We start from the raw sequence: 21,669 nt of genomic DNA, 5'->3' as shown, positions 1-21,669 counted from the left end.
TTCAAAATTTTGTCGAACCAGCGAACCGGTTCTCGAACCCGAACCCGGAACCAAACTGCGAACCGGCAACTTAGTAAAATTGTTAAGGTCAACAATTCACAACACTACAAAAAGATATATAAAACTCCCACCAATTAATCTAAGAGGAGATATCTGTAAGTATAATATATCTAGTTTTAAACACAAAATTCCTAATAACACAAGCTAAATATGCACCTTAGGGAAAACCTAGGCTCTAAATCTCAATCCAGTTAAATTTTTAGCAACAAAAAGAGAGATACAATATAAATTTAGGCTCAAGCCTTCACAAAATGTTATTGTAACATAGACAGTTCTTGAGATATTCTTACTATATGAAAATATCTACAATAAAATCTTACATCAAGTACTTAATGAAAGGTATAAGAAATCATGAGATAAAAGCATCTAAATGTGATACACAAATCTGAAGATGATTGAACAATAAAAAAGCAACATATTTCTTTTACTTGTCCTAAGCTTTACATATGATACTCAACTTGGACACTACATTTTGGCTCTATTAATAACATTAAAAATGCTCTTATAACTCTCTTACAGCTCTCTTATGCAAGCGAGGGAGGGTGGGAGGAAGAAGTGGGGCGAGGACAAGGGTATGGGAGGGTGCTAACTTCCAAATTCTATTTAAATTATTAGAAAATTCCATGTCATCATTGATAGCTTTTTCTAGTCGAGGTTCATTTGTACTATATTGTTTGGGACCAGAATCGAACTTTTATAACTGAGATGCAAGATTGTGCAGATCATGATAAGTAGGCTTCCAACTACTCTAGTATAGGGCACAACATTGTTGTACTCTGTGTGTATAGATGTTGAAGGGAATTTGTCAACTAATATTTTTTCTCCCATAGAAATAGAAACACACATTGTTTTGCTATCAATCATACTAAAATGTTCCAAGATAGCCTCTTACATATTCCTTTGATCCAACCAAATTTTCTTCAGGTACATTCTATTTGATATCCATTCCTAATATAAACTTCATTTCAAACCAGGATGAAAGATGAGAATTTTTAACTTTTAAGTCCCTGGTCATACTATGATTATTACAAATAACATGTCATTAACATTCAAAGTGATATTGGTAAGTCTCCAGGGAATTTATGAATATTCAAACTTCCATTTGAATTGAATTCAAATAGAATAAGTTTGTGTTTCTTGAATTCTGCCAAGGAAACGTGTTAGAGATTTTACATTATTATTATAATGGACAAGATCATAGTAAACATAACATTCTTTGTATGTACAGGTGACAAGATCAAACAAAGAAGACTATTCCTCCAACGAAACCAAGAGAGAAGACAATTTTGCCAAGAGAGTAGCTACATTATCAAAAGAAGAAAGCTGGGAAGAGTGATGAAATTCCAAGATAAGACATGTTTACTGCTTTTGATTTCTAATAGTCTTCTTATATGTATACTTCTGGGCAAAGTACACATAGGTGCAGAAGTTGATTGTACCGAGACAAGCGAGCAGCCAGAAAAAATAGTCCAGATGACATTTGTTTAGATTGTTGAGAAACCAACCATGACCATGACTGTTAACTTGAGAACTAATTTTCTCAACAACAGTAATGAGGATACTGCAGAGGAAGCTTCCAACTCCAAGTACACTGAGAAATATGGCAATCCCTAGACTTGCCATTGTGTCTGGCACTTGACTGTAAAAGAATTCTTGCACTCCAGCTAGAATCAGTCCATCTGTAATTCCAAACAGTATGTACTGTGGAGCAAGCCAAAAAACAGTCATGGGGATTGTCTCATGTGGCTTTTCTAGTAACCCATTTCTTTTTGCTGTTTGCAACCTCTTCATTTCTACTAGTGCTGCCACCACCATACCCATAATAGAAAATGCCAAGCCAACACCAATTCTTTGTAGAATAGTTATACCCCTGTCATTGCCTGTAATTCTTCTAGCAATTGGAACTATAACTCTGTCATAAAGTGGTAAAAATAATATGGCTGTAATCATTGAAAAGGAGAAAACAGAAGCTTGGGGAAGCTTGAAATTGGAGCCCATTTTCCTATCCATGGTGCTACTCTGTTTTATGAAGAATGTTGATTGTAGTGTTAGAGTAAGTGCAATTGTCAAGCACGTAAACCAGATGGGTAGAATCCTTAGGATCTGCTTGGCTTCTTGTACTTGACTCACTGTGCACAGATTCCAAGGGCTGGGTTCTATCCCTGTTTCTTCAGGATTAGTATAGATTGCAGCCTTGTCTAACCACCTGAAAAGTAGAATGAAAAGCCAGTGAGAGGGATAGGTAAAATCACCAATTCTACTGTACTTACATATTCTATGTCCAGAAGAGAAAAAAAGTTACAGATACAATCCCTAAAATATCCAAGTGTAAATTTTTTTGATCTGGAGCAATGAACTGATAAGATCACAAATGGGAGATGTCAACTATCAACAAGACTGATTCAGTAGAGATTGAACCTTGATGACAAGAATAACAACAGGTCAACTTAACTATCAAAACATATCAATAGAGAAAATGAATAAAACATCTGCACTTTTAAATTTTTTTAAAAAGAAATAGGTTGAGAGGCAACTGTCCATAAGAGCTGAACAATTTCCATGTAAGAAAAAGCAAAGCAGAACTGAATTTGTTTGAATGTTGAAGAATAAGGCTTTCCTTGCTAGTGAGAAAGATTTTATTATATGCTAGTGAGAAAGTCATGTTTTAGTTGTTGACAACAAAATTTTCCTATGGTTTCTGCGTTCTCTTAGCTTTTCATACTGCTGGGAATTTTTTTATAAAGAGTTTGTGTTCTGTGTTTTGTTTTTCTTACATGGAATCGGTGACCTCCTAAAGCAGTCCTCACTGTAGAATTACATGCATAATCAATTATGTCAGTAGAATAATAGTTTTCTTGTTTGCAAAATAGTCTGCTTTATTAGTGAGAAGAATTATATCTTGTGGTAAAACTTTGTTACTTTGGACTTATATAAATAATGATTAATAATTAAATTAAATTTTTGGGTTGAGATTAGTTTTTCTGTATTTTGTTGGATCGGTAGTCGCTTTTGGCTGGAGCTTTAAACCAGTGGGGTCACATCTGGAGACCCCATCCCATGGGTAATCCATACAGATTTGATTATTATTCACTGGCATTAACAGCATATATCTTCGAATCGATCACACAGAATATCTCTTAGAATATCCAGCTCAAGATGAATGCCTTGCCAAACAACCAATCATTGTCAACAGCAGCCCAACCTCACCAACAATTTCACCTTATCACTCCATCTCCTTATCACTCTAATGCTTCACCTTATCACTCCAAACTAATGTGTGGACAATGAGCCGCAGATTCGATGAGGCACGAGAAGGACTGCTGAACGGAACCAGGAGCACAGAAACCAAGGTGGCAACGGGACATCAAAGACCTAGTCAACAGAGGGACAACAGGGGCCAATGGGTGGCAGAAGATGATGTTCAAGAGCCACCGAGGAACCGTACAAACAGTGACTGAGCACGTGCGAACAGTGGGTGGACCAATTCCATTTCATTCATTGTGTAGTTGCTAGGCAGAGGCGACAGGAACTGTCATTAACAAACACGGCAGGAGCACATTCAGCTCAGCCTGGGATTACGTAGAAACCACAAGCTTTTTCAAATGGCGGGGGCAAGAATCAAACACATAACCTGTATCAACACAGGCTTCCAACTTCACCATTGCAGTATGGGGTGAACCCTTAGTTTTTTTGTATTTTACATAGTGTTGATATTTGCATAACAATATTTGTTTTTGATAATAGTAACAACCTGACAAGGGCGCTGACCCCTACACACAGCTAAGAGGCTGTCAAGAAATCAACAAAGCATCGACAGAGATGCTAGCAGTTACATAACAAGGCCACAAAAGGCACACAAACAGAAAAGTAACTAGTCGTCCACGAAAGGGTTATCTGGAGAACCCCAGGCCACAACCAGCCACTTACAACATAGAGGCCAAAGGAATCTACTTACAACATCCTGCCTGCAACTCACTGAGTGGGGCATATTGGAAACCAAAATGTTGTCCCAAATCATCCTGTAGCAAAAGATAGCACTTCCCCATCTGAAAATCCACTTCCCCTTTCAAGGCTTCTTTCCACCTCAATATAAAAGAAGCCCACCGGTATAGTAAAAACAAAAAAATAATTTAAAAAAAAAATAAAAAAAAATAATAATAAATAAATAAATAAATACGAGCCAAAAGGAAAGAACACCCCACATCCAATCCACATCCAACCAACCACAAAAATGCAAAGTCCACATAAAGTTATGGACCACCTTTTTCCACGAGACAAATCTCCACCTCTATGGGAGACATTTCCACTCCATAGGAATCATGAAAGAGGAAGAAGCAAACAATATGTGCCATTTTTTTACTAATGACCAACTCAATATGATGTAGGGGCATCCTTGGTTCCTTAACTTTCCTACTCTTTTCAGTCAATGGTTGCTGAGTGTTAGTAAAAGTCACTCTATTCAGTATCGATTGAGCGATCTTTCATATGCCGAGTTTGTCGGTTTTGTCCGTTGGCTGAGTGGAAGCCTTGACTGAGTTCAAGTATCACCAAGTCACATTATTCCAGTGTTCGCCAAGTTCATGTGATTGTCGAGTTGCTAGTTCTGACCGAGTTGTTGTTGGTGCAGAGTTCCAGTTTTGACGAGTTATGGTTCCGACTGAGTTCTATGTTAATCGAGTTTCCTTGATGATCGAGTTCTTTCATGTGCCGAATAGTCTAGTGATCCTTTTGATGGTCAATCATGTCTTGGTCCTTTGTTGACTGAGTTGTCTGTGTTCGCTTTCTAGTTGGAGCCGACCTTTGCATTTAATTCTGTAATAGGTATTTAATATTTGTTGAGAGCCAACTTGTGGCTTGGTTATGCATTTAATGTAAGGGTTTATTTAGTTGGTAATTTGTAATAGGCCAAATTGTAGCCATGCAAGTATTTAAAGGGGTCTTGGGTAGAGTCTTAGGTATTATTATTCGATGAGGAGATCTAGTGAAGCATGGAGAAGTCATTCAGTTTAGGGAATCTTAGCATGGAGTAGCTTAGAGATAGAAGTTCGCATTTGAGTCTAGAGATATCTTCTTCTTTGAAAGATGTATTCCTCTTTGTAATGGCCATAACCTTGAAGGCCGTACAGTCAAGCATGTTGGATGTAAACTTCTTGATTTGAATATATGAAATATTGTCTCTTTGAATTTGAATCTCGTTCCTCTTGTTCATTTTCCACTATGTGTTTGTTTGCTGGGATCCGGATTACCTCATTTAGGGGTATATTTGGTTTTGTCTTTCATTAGGTGGTATCAGAGCTCAATGTTCCTGAGTGTGCAAACAAATCGCCGAAGTGTGAGGCAGTTTGTACCAGGACCTTGGATTGGGTGAATATTGTCAGAGAAGAGTTTGATTTCAAAAGTCCTAGCTAGTTAGTGAATTTGGTATAGGGTGGCAGATCTGCGGATTTGGCCTACACTTGCAGAGAACTTGTTCGATCATTGTTTGTATGTGTAAAGATGGTTCGTGGAAGGAGAGATGCTGATCCAAAGTTATTCGACATGTTGAGGAAAATTGCAACCAGAGTTGATGCTATCGAATTAGAACAAAACGAAGGAAGATATCTTGATGATGTTGAGAGCAATGAGCATGATTCTTTTTGGTATGAATTACATGAAAGGATTGATGATTTGGAAGAGTTTGATTTGAGTTGGCATCTGAGGATTATAAAGAAGGTTGTGTGGCCCATTAAAGAGACTATGAAGAGAAGAAGACAGAGCATGGAAGTGCATGATGATTTTGCTGAAATTGATGAGGTATCTTTTGGTTTTCATAAGCATATGGATAGATTTGACATGGAAATTGTAGGGCATCTTGTTGTGCGCAATGAGATTGCTGAGGAAGAGAATTTCACTTATGTTGCTATTATTCAAGATAATGTCAATGTGATTGAGGATTTATATGTTGATCTGGAGTTACATGTTCATCCTGTTATGGATGTTATTGATATGAATGTTGCTCGTGATAAGAAGATGAATTTATTTGTCAGTAATGTGGTTGAGGGTTTCAGAGATGTTATTGATGTGGATTTACATGATTCTGTTGTTGCTGATATGGATCTGAACTTATATGATGCTGCTGAGATGCTGAAGGATATAGATGTTGCTACTTATGTGGATTTTGATGATGTTGCTGATTTACATGTTGCTGGAGAAATAAATATACATACTATAGTTTTTATGGATTTATATGCTGCTACAATTATGGATCTGAGTTCATATGTTGTTATTGTTGATGATCTGGTTTTCATGTATGAGGACATTGTTGTAGATGATGGTAATGATAAGTTTCAGATAGAGCATTGTGATTTTCAGTTGAGTGAATATGTTAATTGGTTGGATGAGATTCTGATTTTTGGATGGATGAAGCACAGATGGTTGATTTTCAGATTTGATCTTTTATCCTTGATTGAGTGGAAACCTTTGGTGAAGATGAAGCTGAGTGCAGAATTTTCTTTTGGAATTAAAGTGTGGGACACACTTTTGTATTTACTTGGGGAGTTTGATGCAGAAGCATTTGAAGTCTTTTCTATTTACCTTGGTAGTTTAATGTAGGGGCATCCTTGGTTCCTTAACTTTCCTACTCTTTTCAGTTAGTGGTTGTCGAGTGTCAGTAAAAGTCACTCTATTCAATATTGATCGAGCAATCTTTCATATGCCGAGTTGGTCAGTTTTGTCTGTTGGCCAAGTGTAAGACTTGACCGAGTTCAAGTATCAACCAAGTCGCATTATTCTAGTGTTCGCCGAGTTCATGTGATTGCCAAGTTGCTAGTTCTGACCAAGTTGTTGGTGCCGAGTTCTAGTTTCAACTGAGCTATGGTTCCGACTGAGTTCTATGTGAATCGAGTTTCCTTGACGACCGAGTTCTTTCATGTGCTGAGTAGTCTCGTAATTCTTTTGATGGTCAATCATGTCTTGTTCCTGTTGACTAAGTTGTCTATGTCCAATTTCTAGTTGGAGCCGACCTTTGCATTTAATTCTGTGATAGGTATTTAATATTTGTTGAGAGCCAACTTGTGGCTTGGTTATGCATTTAATGTAAGGGTTTATATAATTGGTAATTTGTAACAAGCCAACTTGTGGCCGTGCAAGTATTTAAAGGGCTCTTGGGTAGAGTCTTAGGTATTATTATTCAATGAGGAGATGTAGCGAAGTGTGGAGAAGTCATTCAGTTTAGGAAGTCTTAGCATGGAGTAGCTTGGAGATAGAGGTTTGCATTTGAGTCTGGAGATTTGTTCTTCTTTGAAAGATGTATTCTTCTTTGTAATGGCCATAACCCAGAAGGCCGTACAGTTGGGCATGTTGGATGTAAACTTCTTGATTTGAATATAGGAAATATTGTCTCTCTAGATCTGAATCTCATTCCTATTGTTCATTTTCCACCATGTGTTTGTTTGCTGGGATCCAGATTACCTCGTTTAAGGATATATTTGGTTTTGTCTTTCATCAAAATAACCCCAAGGCTAGCTGCAAACGGTAACTAAAAACTGCAGACCAGAACAAGCCCTTGAAAACTTACAACAAATGACTGACCATAAAGGATAACCAAACCACTGGCCAAACTAGCAAAAGTGGATGGTCCAAACTGCTAATAATAAAATTCAGTTAATGATATAATTCAGTTGGATAAATTAAATTATATATATGAGATAGATAAATAATTTATGACAAATATTATATATGCAATAATTTAACTTGCATATATATATATATATATACATATCCATGGAATTACCTTAAACATTTGATATGTATTCTTCACTATTATTATCGTGGAACATTATTACTATTGATGATTAATTATTAAGTGTGCATATATATATACACCATAGTAACAAGAATCGCCCAAAAATCACCTGAATCGGCAATTCCGTGACCCGATTCATCCTGGGCGATTTTTTTTGAATCGTGAATCGGTATCACCGATTTCTGGGCCATGAATCGCCTGAATCGCCGATTCAGGCGATTCATGTAAAAATCGCCAAAATCGCCTTAAAAAATCGGCTGTGAATCGCCCGCGGCATGTAAAAAGGGAAGTTGAAATTTTAAAAAAAATCACTTGTTTTTTTCACTTTGTTTTTGACCTATTCTCTTTGTTATAACCCTAAAGGGCCTTCTATTTGTGAAGCATGAGTAGAAGAGAGGAAAAGTGAGAGAGAAGAAGAGAAAAAAAAAGCCATAGGTTTCCAACCGGCAAGAAGGAGGAGCACCAAAGAGATCAGCAGGCCATTTGGGGAGCCCATCAATTGCTTTGGGAGCATTAATGAGCCAATATCAACACTCCTCAACTCATTTGCAAGAGGTAAGTGCTTATTTTTTTTCTTGCATGTTAGTGTATTATGCATTTTTTGTTAAATTTTTAGTGTATTATGCGTTTTTTGTTAAATTTCTATAGTTTTCAAGAATTTTAGTGTAAATCTTGAATGCTCTTTATTTTTACTAAGTTGCAAGCTAGGGTTTGTTGTTTTCTAATTTTTATTAGCTTCAAACTTTGATATTTTACATAAAAAAATTTATTGCAGCAGCCTTTGCTCTCATTTTTCGCAAATTCCAATGGGTAAAAAAGATGAATGTTGGAAATATAATGAAGAGTTTCCTGGAAGAACCAAATATCAAACAAAATGCATGTTTTGTAAAGAAAAAATAACTTCCGGGGGTATTTATAGATTGAAATTCCACATTGCTGCTATACCTGGACATGATGTTACAGTTTGCACTCACCAAACTCCTGAGGCAAAATGCACTTGCTTAATGGCATTAGAAAAAATTGAAAAAGAAAAAGCAAATAGGAAAATGCAAGTTGAAGGGTTAAGGGGTATTGGCTCCCATGTTCTCGCATCCATAGCCGCATCCACATCTGCATCTGCATCAGCTTCCGCATCCGTAGGTTGTGTTGGAGAGGGTTCTTCTAGGCCTCCTTTTTATCCTAGTTCTTCTGCTCGTGCTAGTGCTAGTGCTAGTCGGTCACATACTGAGACGGAGTCCCACACCAACCTATTGCAGCCTAGAGTGTGGAAAAACAGAATGGATAGTTACTTTGTGCCCCGCACTACTCCTGGTTCCCAACCCACGCTTGAGGGCATGGGTTTGAACAAGGAGATTCACGATGCTGCCAGAAAGGAGATATGCAAATTTTGGTACTTTTGCAACATTCCATTTATTGCAGCCAGGTAATTGATTCTTTTTTCTTTGTTTTCTTTAAAGCTAAAATTAAAAGTAAAAGTAAAACTTTAATTATATCTACTTGTTTTATAATTTGAGTCTTTGACATCTAAACTTTTATTTGTGACAGGGCTCCTTATTGGCAGAATATGATAGATGCGGTTGCTATTTGTGGTCCGGGGTTTAAAGCCCCAACTGAGGCTGAGTTGAGCGGATACCTCCTGGATGAGATGGTAGAGGACATGAGGGTTGACCTCGAGGAGAACCGAAAGGAATGGATTGCAAAGGTTTGCACCATCATGACTGATGGTTGGACCGATAGGAGGAATAGAACACTCCTCAATTTTCTTGTATCCTTTGGAGGTGATTGATCATTCTACTTTCCTACATACATTGTAAATTTTGATTTGTTGAATGCTAATTCGTTAATGATCCATTTAATATTATAATTCATTGTTTTGTTACTTGTAGGATATACCATGTTCATAAAATCCATTGATGCTTCCGCACATGTGAAAAATGCCACATATTTATGTGAGGCTATTGAGGAAGTTATAGCAGAGGTGGGAGAACAAAATGTGATCCAGGTGGTGACGGATAATGCAGCAAATTATGTTGCATTAGGTAAACTTTTAACTTTGCAAGTTTTGAAAATAAATTTATTTGAATTTTGAAATTTGAGTTTCTAATTGACTTAAAATTGTTGTAGGTAAACTTTTGATGGAGAGGCACCCCACCATATTTTGGTCCCCTTGTGCGGCACACTGCATTGACCTCATGTTGGAGGAAATTGACAAACTTGAGTTTGTCAAGTCGTGTGTGGAAAGGGCAAAAAATATATGCAAATTCATTTATAATCATGCATTTGTCCTTAGCACAATGAGGAAGTACACAAAAGGCAAGGAGTTAGCTCGCCCAGGTATCACGAGGTTTGCCTCGAATTTCATCACCTTGCAGTCCTTGTTGACATCAAGGGATGGATTGAGGAGCATGTTTGTTGGGCAGGAGTGGATTTGCTCTTCTTATGCTACGACCACTGTAGGGTTAGATGTGGCGGATTGCATATTTGATGAGGATGATTTTTGGAAACCCGCTAGAGAAATCCTTAAGGTAAATTTATTGCAATTTAACATTTAGTATTTTGCTTTTACTTTAAGTAATATTATTTTATATTTAAGTTTTGACTCAAATTTTTTGTTTTACTTTATATGTAGGTCACTGAGCCCCTTGTAGCTTTGCTACGAACTGCTGATGGGGAGAAGCCCTCTATGGGCTATATTTATGAGGGCATGGATAGGGCCAAGGAGGCCATCAGAGCCCAATATGCAGGAGTGCAGGAGAGGTATGGCCCTATTTGGGACATCATCGATAGGAGATGGCAGAATCAGCTCCATCGACCCATCCACGCAGCAGCTTACTATCTGAATCCGGCATTTCGTTTCCGTCTTGAGTTCAAGGCGGATGCGGAGGTTCTCACTGGCTTATACACAGTGATTCAGAGATTGAGTAGCGATGAAAATAGCGCTGCTGCGATTGTTGAGCTAGACCAGTTCAACAATAAGGAGGGGCCACTTTTCTCTGGCAGGATGGCCATAAATGCTCAGACAACACTACAGCCAGGTAAAAATTAAATAATATATTCAATGTTCATGAATCTAGATTCTAAACTTAAAGTTGATTATATAATGCATTAATTTTAGAGTTGTAATTTGTAAATGAGACTAATTGTTTTTATTTTTTCCTTATTTCAGATAGATGGTGGCAAATGTTTGGGGCCACAACCCCAAACCTTCAAAAAATTGCCATCCGCATTCTGAGTCAGCCGAGCAGCGCTTCTGGATGTGAGCGCAGTTGGTCCATGTTCGAGCACATCCACTCGAAGAGGAGAAACAGGTTGATAGTGCAGAGGTTGAATGATCTTGTCATTGTTCATTACAACCTTCGTCTTAGGATTAGACAGATTTTGGGCGCTGACTCCTCTCCGATCATTCTAGAGGAGATTGATCCAGAATCAGAGTGGATCACAGAGACCGTGGACCCAGTCTTCACTGAGGAAGACCGCGCGTGGGTTGACCAGGTGGATGTAGAGGCTGAGGCTGTGGCTAGGGCAGAGGAGGCAGCTAGAGCACGTTCAGGCATTGGTAGACGCACACGCGCACGCACAGACGCAGGCCCTAGCGACGTTATTCATGAGCCCATTGCCCATGCAGGGGACATGGCTCGGTGGTCCTCTAGGACCTACCTTACACGCCTTTCTCATAGGCAAACTGGATACTCAGAGGCTGAGGTTGAGGCTGCAGTAGAGCTAGAGGATGATGATGAGGATGATGAGGCTTGAGCTGGAGCCTTGTTTTTATATTTTGTTTATACTATATAGATATTGATAGTGATACTGAATCACTGATAGACATATGTTTCAAACTTTCATGGATCTTCATCTTAGATTTATACATACATTTATGATTTGATGTCTTATAGATCTTCATGATTTCATCTTACTGATTCTATGATTTGAATCATTATGATCATTTGATTTTTATTTACTTCAGCTAGCATACAATTTACATTTTAGTACATAATGATAACATAGTTACGTATGTGATGGATTTTATGTTTCATGTTTATGTATGTTAGATTCTATTTGATGATTTTATAGTGTTTTTAAGTTATATTCAATAAAGGGTGCATGAAATAAGTCTTAAATTGTTAAAATCTTTACATTTAAAGGGTTTTTTCAAATTTGCCGATTCATCGCCGATTCACCGGCAATTCACCCTCGATTCACGATTCGATTCGGCCGTGCCGATTCCGATACGATTCCGATTCACGTTACTATGATATACACACATATATAGTATGCTATATATATATATATATATATATATATATATATATATATATATATATATATCATGATAATACATTGAGAAATATTATTTGTGATATATGTTAAAATAATAACTAATGTGAGTTAATAGATTAATAAGAGCCATGCCTCTTTGTATCACATATATATTTAATAGTACCTTGAAACACAGAAATATAATAGTTGTATTACAAGTCACAGCAAATGACAGAACAATCTTACTTTAAGACAAACAAAAAGACACAAAGAAACCCAATGTTAACAACAGTACTTCATTTGATTGGTGAAGTGGACTTCAACAGTACTTCTATTCGCCATTTAACTGAAAAGCAGAAAGCAAATTTCAACTTGCTTTTGATAAAAAATACCTGAAACTTCGAGTGTGCTGCAGTTGGGTTTTACTGCCATCCATTTTGGAATCCCCTTGATGGAGCGAGGCTGGACCTGGCAATTCCAAGTTTCTGTTCCGTCCTGCCGCAACAAACACCTGAACAATCTGAGTAATTGGGCTACCATTATCAGCATTAGGATTGACCTTGTATCTGTATAGTTTTCTACAACACAAAAACACCACAACTGCTAAACCAAAAGCGGTAGTTGCAGACCCAATTCCTGCTCCCCAACTCACATTTTCTTCCACATAAACCACAACAGTAGTACCCAGCAAAATTCCAATACTCAATGCAAAAAAAATCCAATTGAAGAAGGAATACTTCTGCAGCTTTTCCTTTGGATTGTTTATATCAAACTGGTCAGGCCCAAAAGAGCCTAGCGAAGGCTTGAGCCCCCCTGCGCCCACGGAAATGATGTAGAGAGAAAAGAAGAGTAGTCCGACTTCAAGTGAGGAAGCATTGCCACAATATAAGGAGCTCTTTGAGGGGCATGGAGGTGGTCTCAGAGAAGATACAGATACTGTCACTGTCAATAAGCTGAATCCCTGAACACCCACAAAAACATTCATTCAGATTTTCAGTCAGATTGATTCATTTATTTAATCAGTTATATATCGAATTTATATGAATACACACTTAAGTAAGATACATGCATGGAAGGAAAGAATTAAAGAATTTGTCATCGAGTTAAGCTCTTATTAAGCCAGATAACTAGTCTGAATGGTCCTGATTTGATCTAAAACTCATTGCCAAGAACTTCCAAAATAAACAGGATGTTTTGAATGATTGAATCTAATAAGTAAGATTAGATCAATAATATATGATCCAAGTGATTGAAATTATATAAGAAAAATCTAATTAAAATATTAGATCAATAATATAAGGCTTTAATGATCAAAATTTTATTGGAAGAACCTAATAAGAAGTGAGGTTAAATCAGTAATATGATTCCCAATGGTCACCCACTATGAAAATGGAGATTCCATCATTTAAAAATGGATTATGTCTAATCAGTAAATAATTTGAAAAAAAAAAAATAATAATTAAAATTAGAATAGCATTTATTACTTTTGACTATAGATGAAATGTATAATTGTTATTGAATGTTTGACTGTTTCTATTTTAAATCTGGTTATTCTAAAAGAAAACAATTCTATTAAGTATTATATTTTAATGTTCATCTATCCATTAAACTTTTATAGTATCAATCCAACTTTTGCTTGTTTATAGACAATGAGATTTTTTCATACAAGATGTTTTTTTATATAAATTATATACCATTATCTTTTAGGTTAATAAAAAGTTGACCAATATGAAAAGGGAGATTACATCATTTAAAAATAGGTTATGTCTAATCAGTAAATGTTTTAATAGTTTTAGGAAAATTAAAATATATTATAAAATGCTGAACAGTATTTATTACTTTTGACTATAGATGAAATTTATAATTATTATTGAATGTTTGACTGTTTTTATTTAAATATAATTCTGATTATTCTCATAGAAAATGATTCTATTAATTATTATATTTCAATCTTTAATCATTCAAACAAAGAATGAGATACTATCCATTAAAGTCTCAATCCAACTTTTGTTTGCAACATTATCAATATAGAAGAAGTGCTCTGATTCTATTAATTAGATAAGCATTGACATGGAGCAAAGAAATGCGATTCTACTTGCTAAAAGAAAAAGAATCATAAACTAATTAAAACTAGTAAAAGTATTCATCTGAACTAAAGAATTGTGATTCTACCAATTAAAGGTAGTATTAATCTGAACAAAAGAATTGTGATTCTACCAGTTAAAAGTTCACACCCCCACATGCTCACCCTAAAAGTTTTTTTTAAAGAAAAAGTTTTCAATTATTTTTAAAACTTAAAAAATCTGAAAAAAACGAGCAAACCATGAATAACATTTTAAAACTTTATTCATATTCAAGATTAGAAAACAAACTTGTGACCTCCAACTGTAAAAACTAAGTTGTTAGACACTTGGTTGCTTTTGGAATTGACCGTCGCTTTTTTTTCCATCAAGTTTCGATCCATCGTTAGGTTCATTACAAAAGCTTGACAGTATATCTCTTATTTCTGTATCGCCTGATACTCGTACATCTTGATGGTAGATTAAATCTAGAAGCAACCAGGTGTTTAACTAAGTAATGTAGAGTTTTGATATCATCAATTAAATATTTACTTTCAAGATTACCTTAGGAAAAAAAAGATCACTTCAGACAAATCACTAATGAGATTAATTGTATTTAAAAGCTTACCAAGAAATAAACAAAGGAGGATGCAACCACCATCCGGTATGTCCCAATGTATGAATCTGCTAGAAATCCTCCAACTAGAGGCAAAACAGTTGAAACACCAGCCCAATTGTTGACACTTTTAGCAGCAGAAGTGAGTCCTTGGTGCAGCTCATTTGTCAGATATGTTATCAGACTGGAGATGACTACAAAGTAAGCCATCCTCTCTGAAACCTCCAACACTGGCCATGGTACAAACAAACCAAATATCAGAAACATATTTCATAATAATAATAATGAAAGCATACAAATTGAATAATACACATGATGGAATTGAAGTTACAGATAATGAAGGGGGAGGCTTTCCATCCTCCTGTTTTTGTAATTGAAGCAGGCCTTCCTTTGCAATCAACTGAACCATCTTTTGCCCACATCATAATCTCTTGTACCCCCTCACACAACTCCACATCCTCCATTGAAGATCTCTTCGTTCTCCCCCCCCAAAAAATCTCTTTCGTTTTTAATTTTTATAATTGGTTTTCATTTCTCCACACAAATCCAAAGCTGATAAACATAAATGAAAAAGCTCACAGAGCCATATCTTGTAAGAAGAAAAGAAAACATGGAGTTGTCAAATCTCAAAAGATTCTTGCAAAAACAAGTACTAAATTTAAGTTCTGTTCATAAATATTTCTCCACTGCTTTAGAGCGAAGACAGTGGAAAGTAATATTCTACTGGAAAGTGGTCCTTTTTAACAACGATGCAATCGAACTAAACGTTTTGCCGTGAAAGGTGATTCGTCATAATGAATCGTTCAACTTGTAATCGAGTTCGACTTGGCCCAGACATTGGGATATGGGAAAAAACGTTTCATTCTTGTAATTAGTGTTGTTCGCCACTAAAATACTCAGTCTTATCTCAGAACCAACTTTTTATAAAGTAATTGTTTTTTATTTCAGAGAATCTTTTGTATGTAATGATAAATCATAGTGCGATTTGAAAAATTGATGTAGAAAATTCTGATGCGTCAATTTCAGAAACTATAGCATCATTCTTATAGATTGTGAGAATCTAATAGCTTTAAATGTGCTTATCCTGTTCATTTTGACTATGAACAAGTGAATTAACTGTATGTCTAGAATTTGACAGACACCCCTCCCTGTCGTATGAAACATTCAAAACTAGAACTGTTTGATCATTCTAATGTCTCACATTTTAAGGAAAATATAATTGATATCAATTTAATGTCTAGAATTTGACAGTGACCCCTTCCTGTCATATGAAACATTCAGAATTAGAACTATTTGATCATTTCAATGTCTCGCATTTCAAATATTATTGATATCAATTTCATCAATGAAAAAAAATATTTTTTACCATTGATAAAAATTATTGTTAAGTGGACATACAGGGGCTGCATTACAATTGTTCCCTTCTATCTATTCTGTTAAATGGGCATACAGGGGCTGTATTGATAAGAAAGTATGTTTTTACAATTGTTCCCTTCTATCTATTCTCTTTCGAATCCATTTCTAAACAGTAACCTTGGATTGCCTAAACATCTACACCACTAACAAACCATAGATTGCCCAAATATCTTGTGAACTATGCATTTTTTCATATGATTGACAGCACTAATAAACCATCTATTTTAAGGCCAGAAATAACAGTAAAGCTATGTCAAATGCCCGATTGACTAGTCTTCTGGACTTGCCTTTGAGCCTTCGCCATGCATTCTAGTCCATTCTGAGTATGATCTTCCTCAGCTTTATATTCCTTTACCACCTCCCCAGTTTTTGACACTTATTCATTAATACTGACCCAAATTCCTCTCCTAGACTCCCATAACCCCATACACCCTCCGCCTTTTAGATACCTCTTCATCCATCCAGCACAGAAATCACCATCTGTTTCACAGCTGGCACACTTTCCTCTACAGCTATCTTTATCCTGGGCAGGAGGGGAAGCTTTAGGGAGCGAATTTATGGGTATTCTCAAACTTTACTCCCACAGTGCTTAACCACTTGTTAAGTCTTTTCGCAGGAGTACAGTCATGTTTGAATCAACATTTTCCAGCACTTCCTTTAATTCCTCCATACAACAATTCTAAATTAGTCAGTTATCCAATATGATATCTTGCATTCACATTTGTTTTGTACCAATGAAAAATAATTGTTTTCCAAGTTAAAATGTTTATTTATTAACTTAGTATATTATACAAATTATTTATTTCAAATATGATTGATTAAATTATTTTGATATTACTTACTAAATCTTTATTTTATTACTATTTTTTAAATTATATAAATAGCACAAGTATATATATATATATATATTCTTTTATTATTTCCTTGTTATGCCTTCATTTTCTATTATGTACTTTGTATAACTAATTTTTTAAAATTTAATTTAGTTTATTAATTTAATATATTAGTTTATTTTAATAACAAAATTCTTAAGAAAATACTAATAAATATTATTTGTTTAATAGATATGAAATTAGACAAAATCTACAATGAGCGTCTCCATGAGAGAGATTTTGAGTTTGAATCATTAATTTTTTAAAAATTTATAGATATTATATTTATATTTTTTATCCTTTTATTTTTATTTTTGTTATGCTTTCATTTTCTATCTTATTTGTACTTTTTATAACTACTTTTAAATATCATTTTAAATAAAATTAGGATATTATTAAGTGGGAAAATATTGTTAGCCCTAGATATTAACGATTATCATTATTTCAGAATTTTTAAAATTTTCTTTAATTTCTTTTTATTTCATTGGGATTTGTTTCTAATTTGAATCTTTAATTATTCCCTCTTCCATTAAATTCCTTGTACCAAAACATTTTCTTTAAACTTATCTTTCCTTATGCACAATATTTTTAGGGTGCCAACATATTTGTTGAGTTTTTGACATTTAGGTTTTGGTAAGTAATTTTAGATCAATTTGTTTAAATGGTGATTAAACTCAATGCTTATTTCTTGAACCGAGCCATTAATTTGTTGCAGTTGTGTGATATACAATGTGAGCATAAATTAGTTTGTTAGCAAATAAATGGGCTTTTAAGGTCTAATTGTTACATATCTGTTATCACACACACACACACACACACACACACACACATATATAAAACATGTTAGATCTAGTGAATTTAATACCTGTATACCATGAAAAGTGCATAATGGTTTTGCAATAGAAATTCAACATATATGCACTCTTAATTGTATACAGGTATTAAATTCACTAGATCTACCATGTTCTTTATTTGGGTATTTGTAGAATTGTTGTTTTTTGAATTGGAAGTAAAAAGTTGCATATCAAGGGTTTCTGGATTGTTGCTTACTGAACTATGAATGACCATTTTAGAATGGTTTTTGTGTATTTATGGTTCTTACTATGTTGATTGAGACCTCTCCAAGCATCCAATGAAGGTTTCTAGGTTTGTTAGTTGCATATCAAGGGTTTTTGGATTGTTGCTTATTGAACTATGAAGTTGTCATCCATTTTTTTATTGATTTTTTGACAATACTTTAAAAAATCAATTTTTAGAAATTTCTTAAAAAATAAACTTAATTCTCCAATAGAAAATTTCAGAAGTTAATGAGGAGTTAGACAATGGAGTATCGGGAATTAATAATAACATTAATGTGGTGGTTATATGACTGAAGTTCTACACCAATAGAGGTTTTATCTTCTATTTTAATTCCACTGAATTCTCAATAGAATATACCAACCTCTGCTATATATATATATATATATATATATATATATATATATATTATTGCAGTTGCTCATTAATATTAGAGGTTTTTAGTATGTTGATAATTGGTTTAGAAAGTTTCTAATAAAACAAATTACCAAGCTCTAAATCATATTTTGTTGAGCTTCCTATTGATTTTCTATTGAATCCAATGTCATCTACAATAATCTTGGGAGAGAAAGTTGCTGGAATTTAATTAAGAGAAGAAGATGACCTATATCCTGGGAATATGCATGGAGAGTCAAAGAAGACTATAGTGTGGAGGCATATAGTTCCTCCTCCTTACGCTCAAGTCAACACGCTTTTTGAAACAACAAGAACCAAGGTGTCTTAGATCGACAAATTGTTTTTCTTTTATGATATTCAAGATTTCATAGTTATGGTTTAACATAAGTAGTTTTCAACTTTGTCTCAATTTGATTTGACTTATATGTAAGTTTTGGTTTTCACTATTTAAAGGGTGAAATACATGGTTTTCTAAGATACTACATTTGAAAAAATGTTTCATTGTTATTACTATTTTGAGGTGATTCTTTACTATTAAATTTACCTTTTGGCAATAATATGATTAGATATGTCAATGATTTTTGTTCATGTAGCTTAACCCAATGTTAATGTGTACATCACTTGAAAATAAAACTTGTATTTTTAATTAATAAGGTGTAGACCTTCTATCAATTAAAATCACCTATATCAAGTGTTGGGCTTTTAGCTAGAAAAGTGCTAAATGTCTAGATTGACTAATACTTTTTAATTTTAATATGTTACTTAGTGTGCACACTTTAAGAAGAGTCCCTACTTTGTAGAATTTAATAAGATCTTTGATTTTTCAACCTTACGAGATCCTTGACGTGAGAATTTAGTGAGGGTTGAAGGTAGTTTGTTGATGGAAAATAAATCCAACAATTAATGGCATACTCTGGTAGTTGGAGTTTGTCAAGTGCAGTTTTTAGTGGATAACATGGTAGTTTGATGCAAAGATATAAAAATAACAATTGATCAATTGATGGAGATTTTTTTTTATTAAAGATTTCAATTGGATATTTTAGAGAAATAGAAAGAAGTACCTAAATTAATGGAAAATCAAACAAGTTCAAGAATTGTGGCATAGAATGAAAACCTAGATGGTTGTAGAAATAAGGGGAAGAGTGCAGTGGTAACTACAATGCATAATATTTAATAATCATAATGTGTAAGGTTAGTAATGACATTATCAAACTAAAAATGCATATATGAAGTGGTAGATTGCATATGTCATTCCATCAGAGGAGTTGAATTGAGAATTCATTGTAGTGTGTGAATGTGAATTAAACACTCCTCTTTGGAAAGAGCATGATTTGAAATCCATTTTCATACTAAGCTACATAGTTTGGTCATTCCTAAAATCAAACCAGATAGTACCTTGTTCCAAAAAAGCATTTGCAGGCTCGAGAATGATACTATCTCAGTTTCCACATTACATTTCTCTATTGCCAGTTAGGTGTCCATAGCCTTAATAGAGTTTCCTGCATTACTTGATTTTCTCAACCTTTCCTTTTTTAGTTAGTTGTCTTATAGAAATGTAGACATTGAAGTTATTTATAGGTTGGAAACCATTATTTTTTCAAGGAATGACCTTTTGATTTTTTTAGTTAGCATGATTTTGTAGATCAACGACACACTAACTCATATAAGCATTTACTGTATATTTCTCCTAAGATGTAATGAATGATGCTCATTCAATTTGATGTAACACATAATAAGCCTACTCCAATGATTTATGAGTTTGCAGGCTAACAATGTCAAACAAAATCTGATGTCATAAATAATTGGAGAAAGGACACTTCTTTGTTGTGCATAGCCTGGAGGAAGGATTAACTGTGCAAAATTTAAAGATAATCCAATGCCCAATTTGGGTATAAAAGAAGAGATTTGCGTCCTTGTGTACATTCCCTTGGTGCATGAGGATTACTCCATCAATTAATTTGCAATAAGACAAGAATATGTGCATGTTGGATGACTTGGTAAACTATAATTGTAAGGAATATTGCAATAGTCAAAATTTTGTTTTGCAACCTTATCTGTTAATAACTTTGATGGGTTATTTGTGATAGAGTCAACTTTTCCAACTCATATCCATTTATTCCACCAATGAAAAGCAAAAAAAGTTCTCATGTTTGGTGACACCTTCCTTTTGTTAGTCTTGTAACCATTCAAATTATCTTGTTTTTAAAAATGAATGTAAACAATTAGAAACTATGTATATGTACATACTAAATAGACATTAATGTGGTTGTATAATATACTAATTTTTGTTTAAGAAACAAACTATACCTTTTATGCTTTTCATCTTGGGATATTTTTGAGCTTGTACGACCATGCCAATTGATGTTGAATTGTGGGAGAGCTCACTTCTTTCAATTTTTTTTTGTTTTTTTTTTGTAAGTTGTGTCGAACTCTACATAGATTGGTAACAAAAAAATTCCATTATAATTTTTGTGCTTTTTAAATTTATAGTAGACATTTATGGGTAATGAATATAGACCTCTCTTTTTTAATATATACTAGTATTTTTAAAAAAAATTTGATCTGTAGGAGATAAAAATTAGTAGGTGATTAGAAGTGGTAACCATTAGGTAATAAATATGCCAAAAATATTCAAGCTTGTCAGTATGAATATCATCACAATATTTTTCCTTTCCTAGGAAACCATTTGTATGCTACCTTTGTCTCCCTCAATATGTTGTATTTGGTTCGAGTAGACGGTTTTAAACATGAGATCATTTCATTTGGTACCCCATTATTCTAGGCATGCCTTTTTGTATTGTTGGTTATTGCCTTAATTTCGTCGGTCACCTCAACAATATTTCTTCTCATGAAATGAGTACTTTAGCTAAATGAGAATGCATAGTGACCTAATCTAGAAGAGCTTGTACTTAGTATTTTATTTGTATTAGTCACTATTATGTAATAAAGAATAATACAATACAATCTTGTCAGTATGAATTTTGCAGAACTAATTTTGCATAAATGGATTACCTTTTTTTGTATGGTAATTATAAGATATATGGTTTCTCTATAGATGTGTTGTTTTGGACATTTACTAGTTTAAATTCTCATTAATAATAGTGTGATGGTTCTATTCAAAGTTGTTATATG

The 21,669-nt window shown here is 34.4% G+C and overlaps 2 protein-coding genes across 4 annotated transcripts; one reads left to right on the top strand and one right to left on the bottom strand.

Annotated features, from left to right (window-relative positions):
• Positions 1 to 1,082: 1,082 nt before the first annotated feature.
• On the bottom strand, positions 1,083 to 15,577 carry LOC149541505 (protein NRT1/ PTR FAMILY 5.10-like). Of its 3 annotated transcripts, XM_089796746.1 has the most exons (5): positions 15,108 to 15,577; positions 14,789 to 15,006; positions 12,753 to 13,061; positions 12,493 to 12,620; positions 1,083 to 2,266 (listed from the first exon to the last, which is right to left on the bottom strand). In XM_089796746.1, exons 1-5 carry the CDS (start codon positions 15,238 to 15,240, stop codon positions 1,420 to 1,422), a joined length of 1,635 nt encoding a protein of 544 aa, XP_089652872.1. In that variant the 5' UTR covers positions 15,241 to 15,577; the 3' UTR covers positions 1,083 to 1,419. The 3 variants fall into 3 exon arrangements, with proteins under 3 accessions (XP_089652872.1, XP_089652871.1, XP_089652873.1); XM_089796745.1 differs by having other exon boundaries at positions 12,493 to 13,061; positions 15,108 to 15,574; XM_089796747.1 differs by lacking the exons at positions 14,789 to 15,006; positions 15,108 to 15,577 and adding an exon at positions 13,170 to 13,331 and having other exon boundaries at positions 12,493 to 13,061.
• Positions 8,650 to 11,731, top strand: LOC149541506 (uncharacterized). The gene is made up of 6 exons (XM_089796744.1): positions 8,650 to 9,266; positions 9,389 to 9,621; positions 9,730 to 9,882; positions 9,968 to 10,368; positions 10,473 to 10,878; positions 11,010 to 11,731. Exons 1-6 carry the CDS (start codon positions 8,650 to 8,652, stop codon positions 11,594 to 11,596), a joined length of 2,397 nt encoding a protein of 798 aa, XP_089652870.1. The 3' UTR covers positions 11,597 to 11,731.
• Positions 15,578 to 21,669: the final 6,092 nt, after the last annotated feature.

Source organism: Cupressus sempervirens, chromosome 8, assembly GCF_028749045.1.
Source record: "Cupressus sempervirens isolate cs-2001-9-10 chromosome 8, ASM2874904v1, whole genome shotgun sequence".
NCBI classification, from domain to species: Eukaryota; Viridiplantae; Streptophyta; class Pinopsida; order Cupressales; family Cupressaceae; genus Cupressus; species Cupressus sempervirens.
The sequence above is the reverse complement of the archived record's forward strand: the minus strand, read 5'-3'. Positions and strand labels throughout refer to the sequence as shown.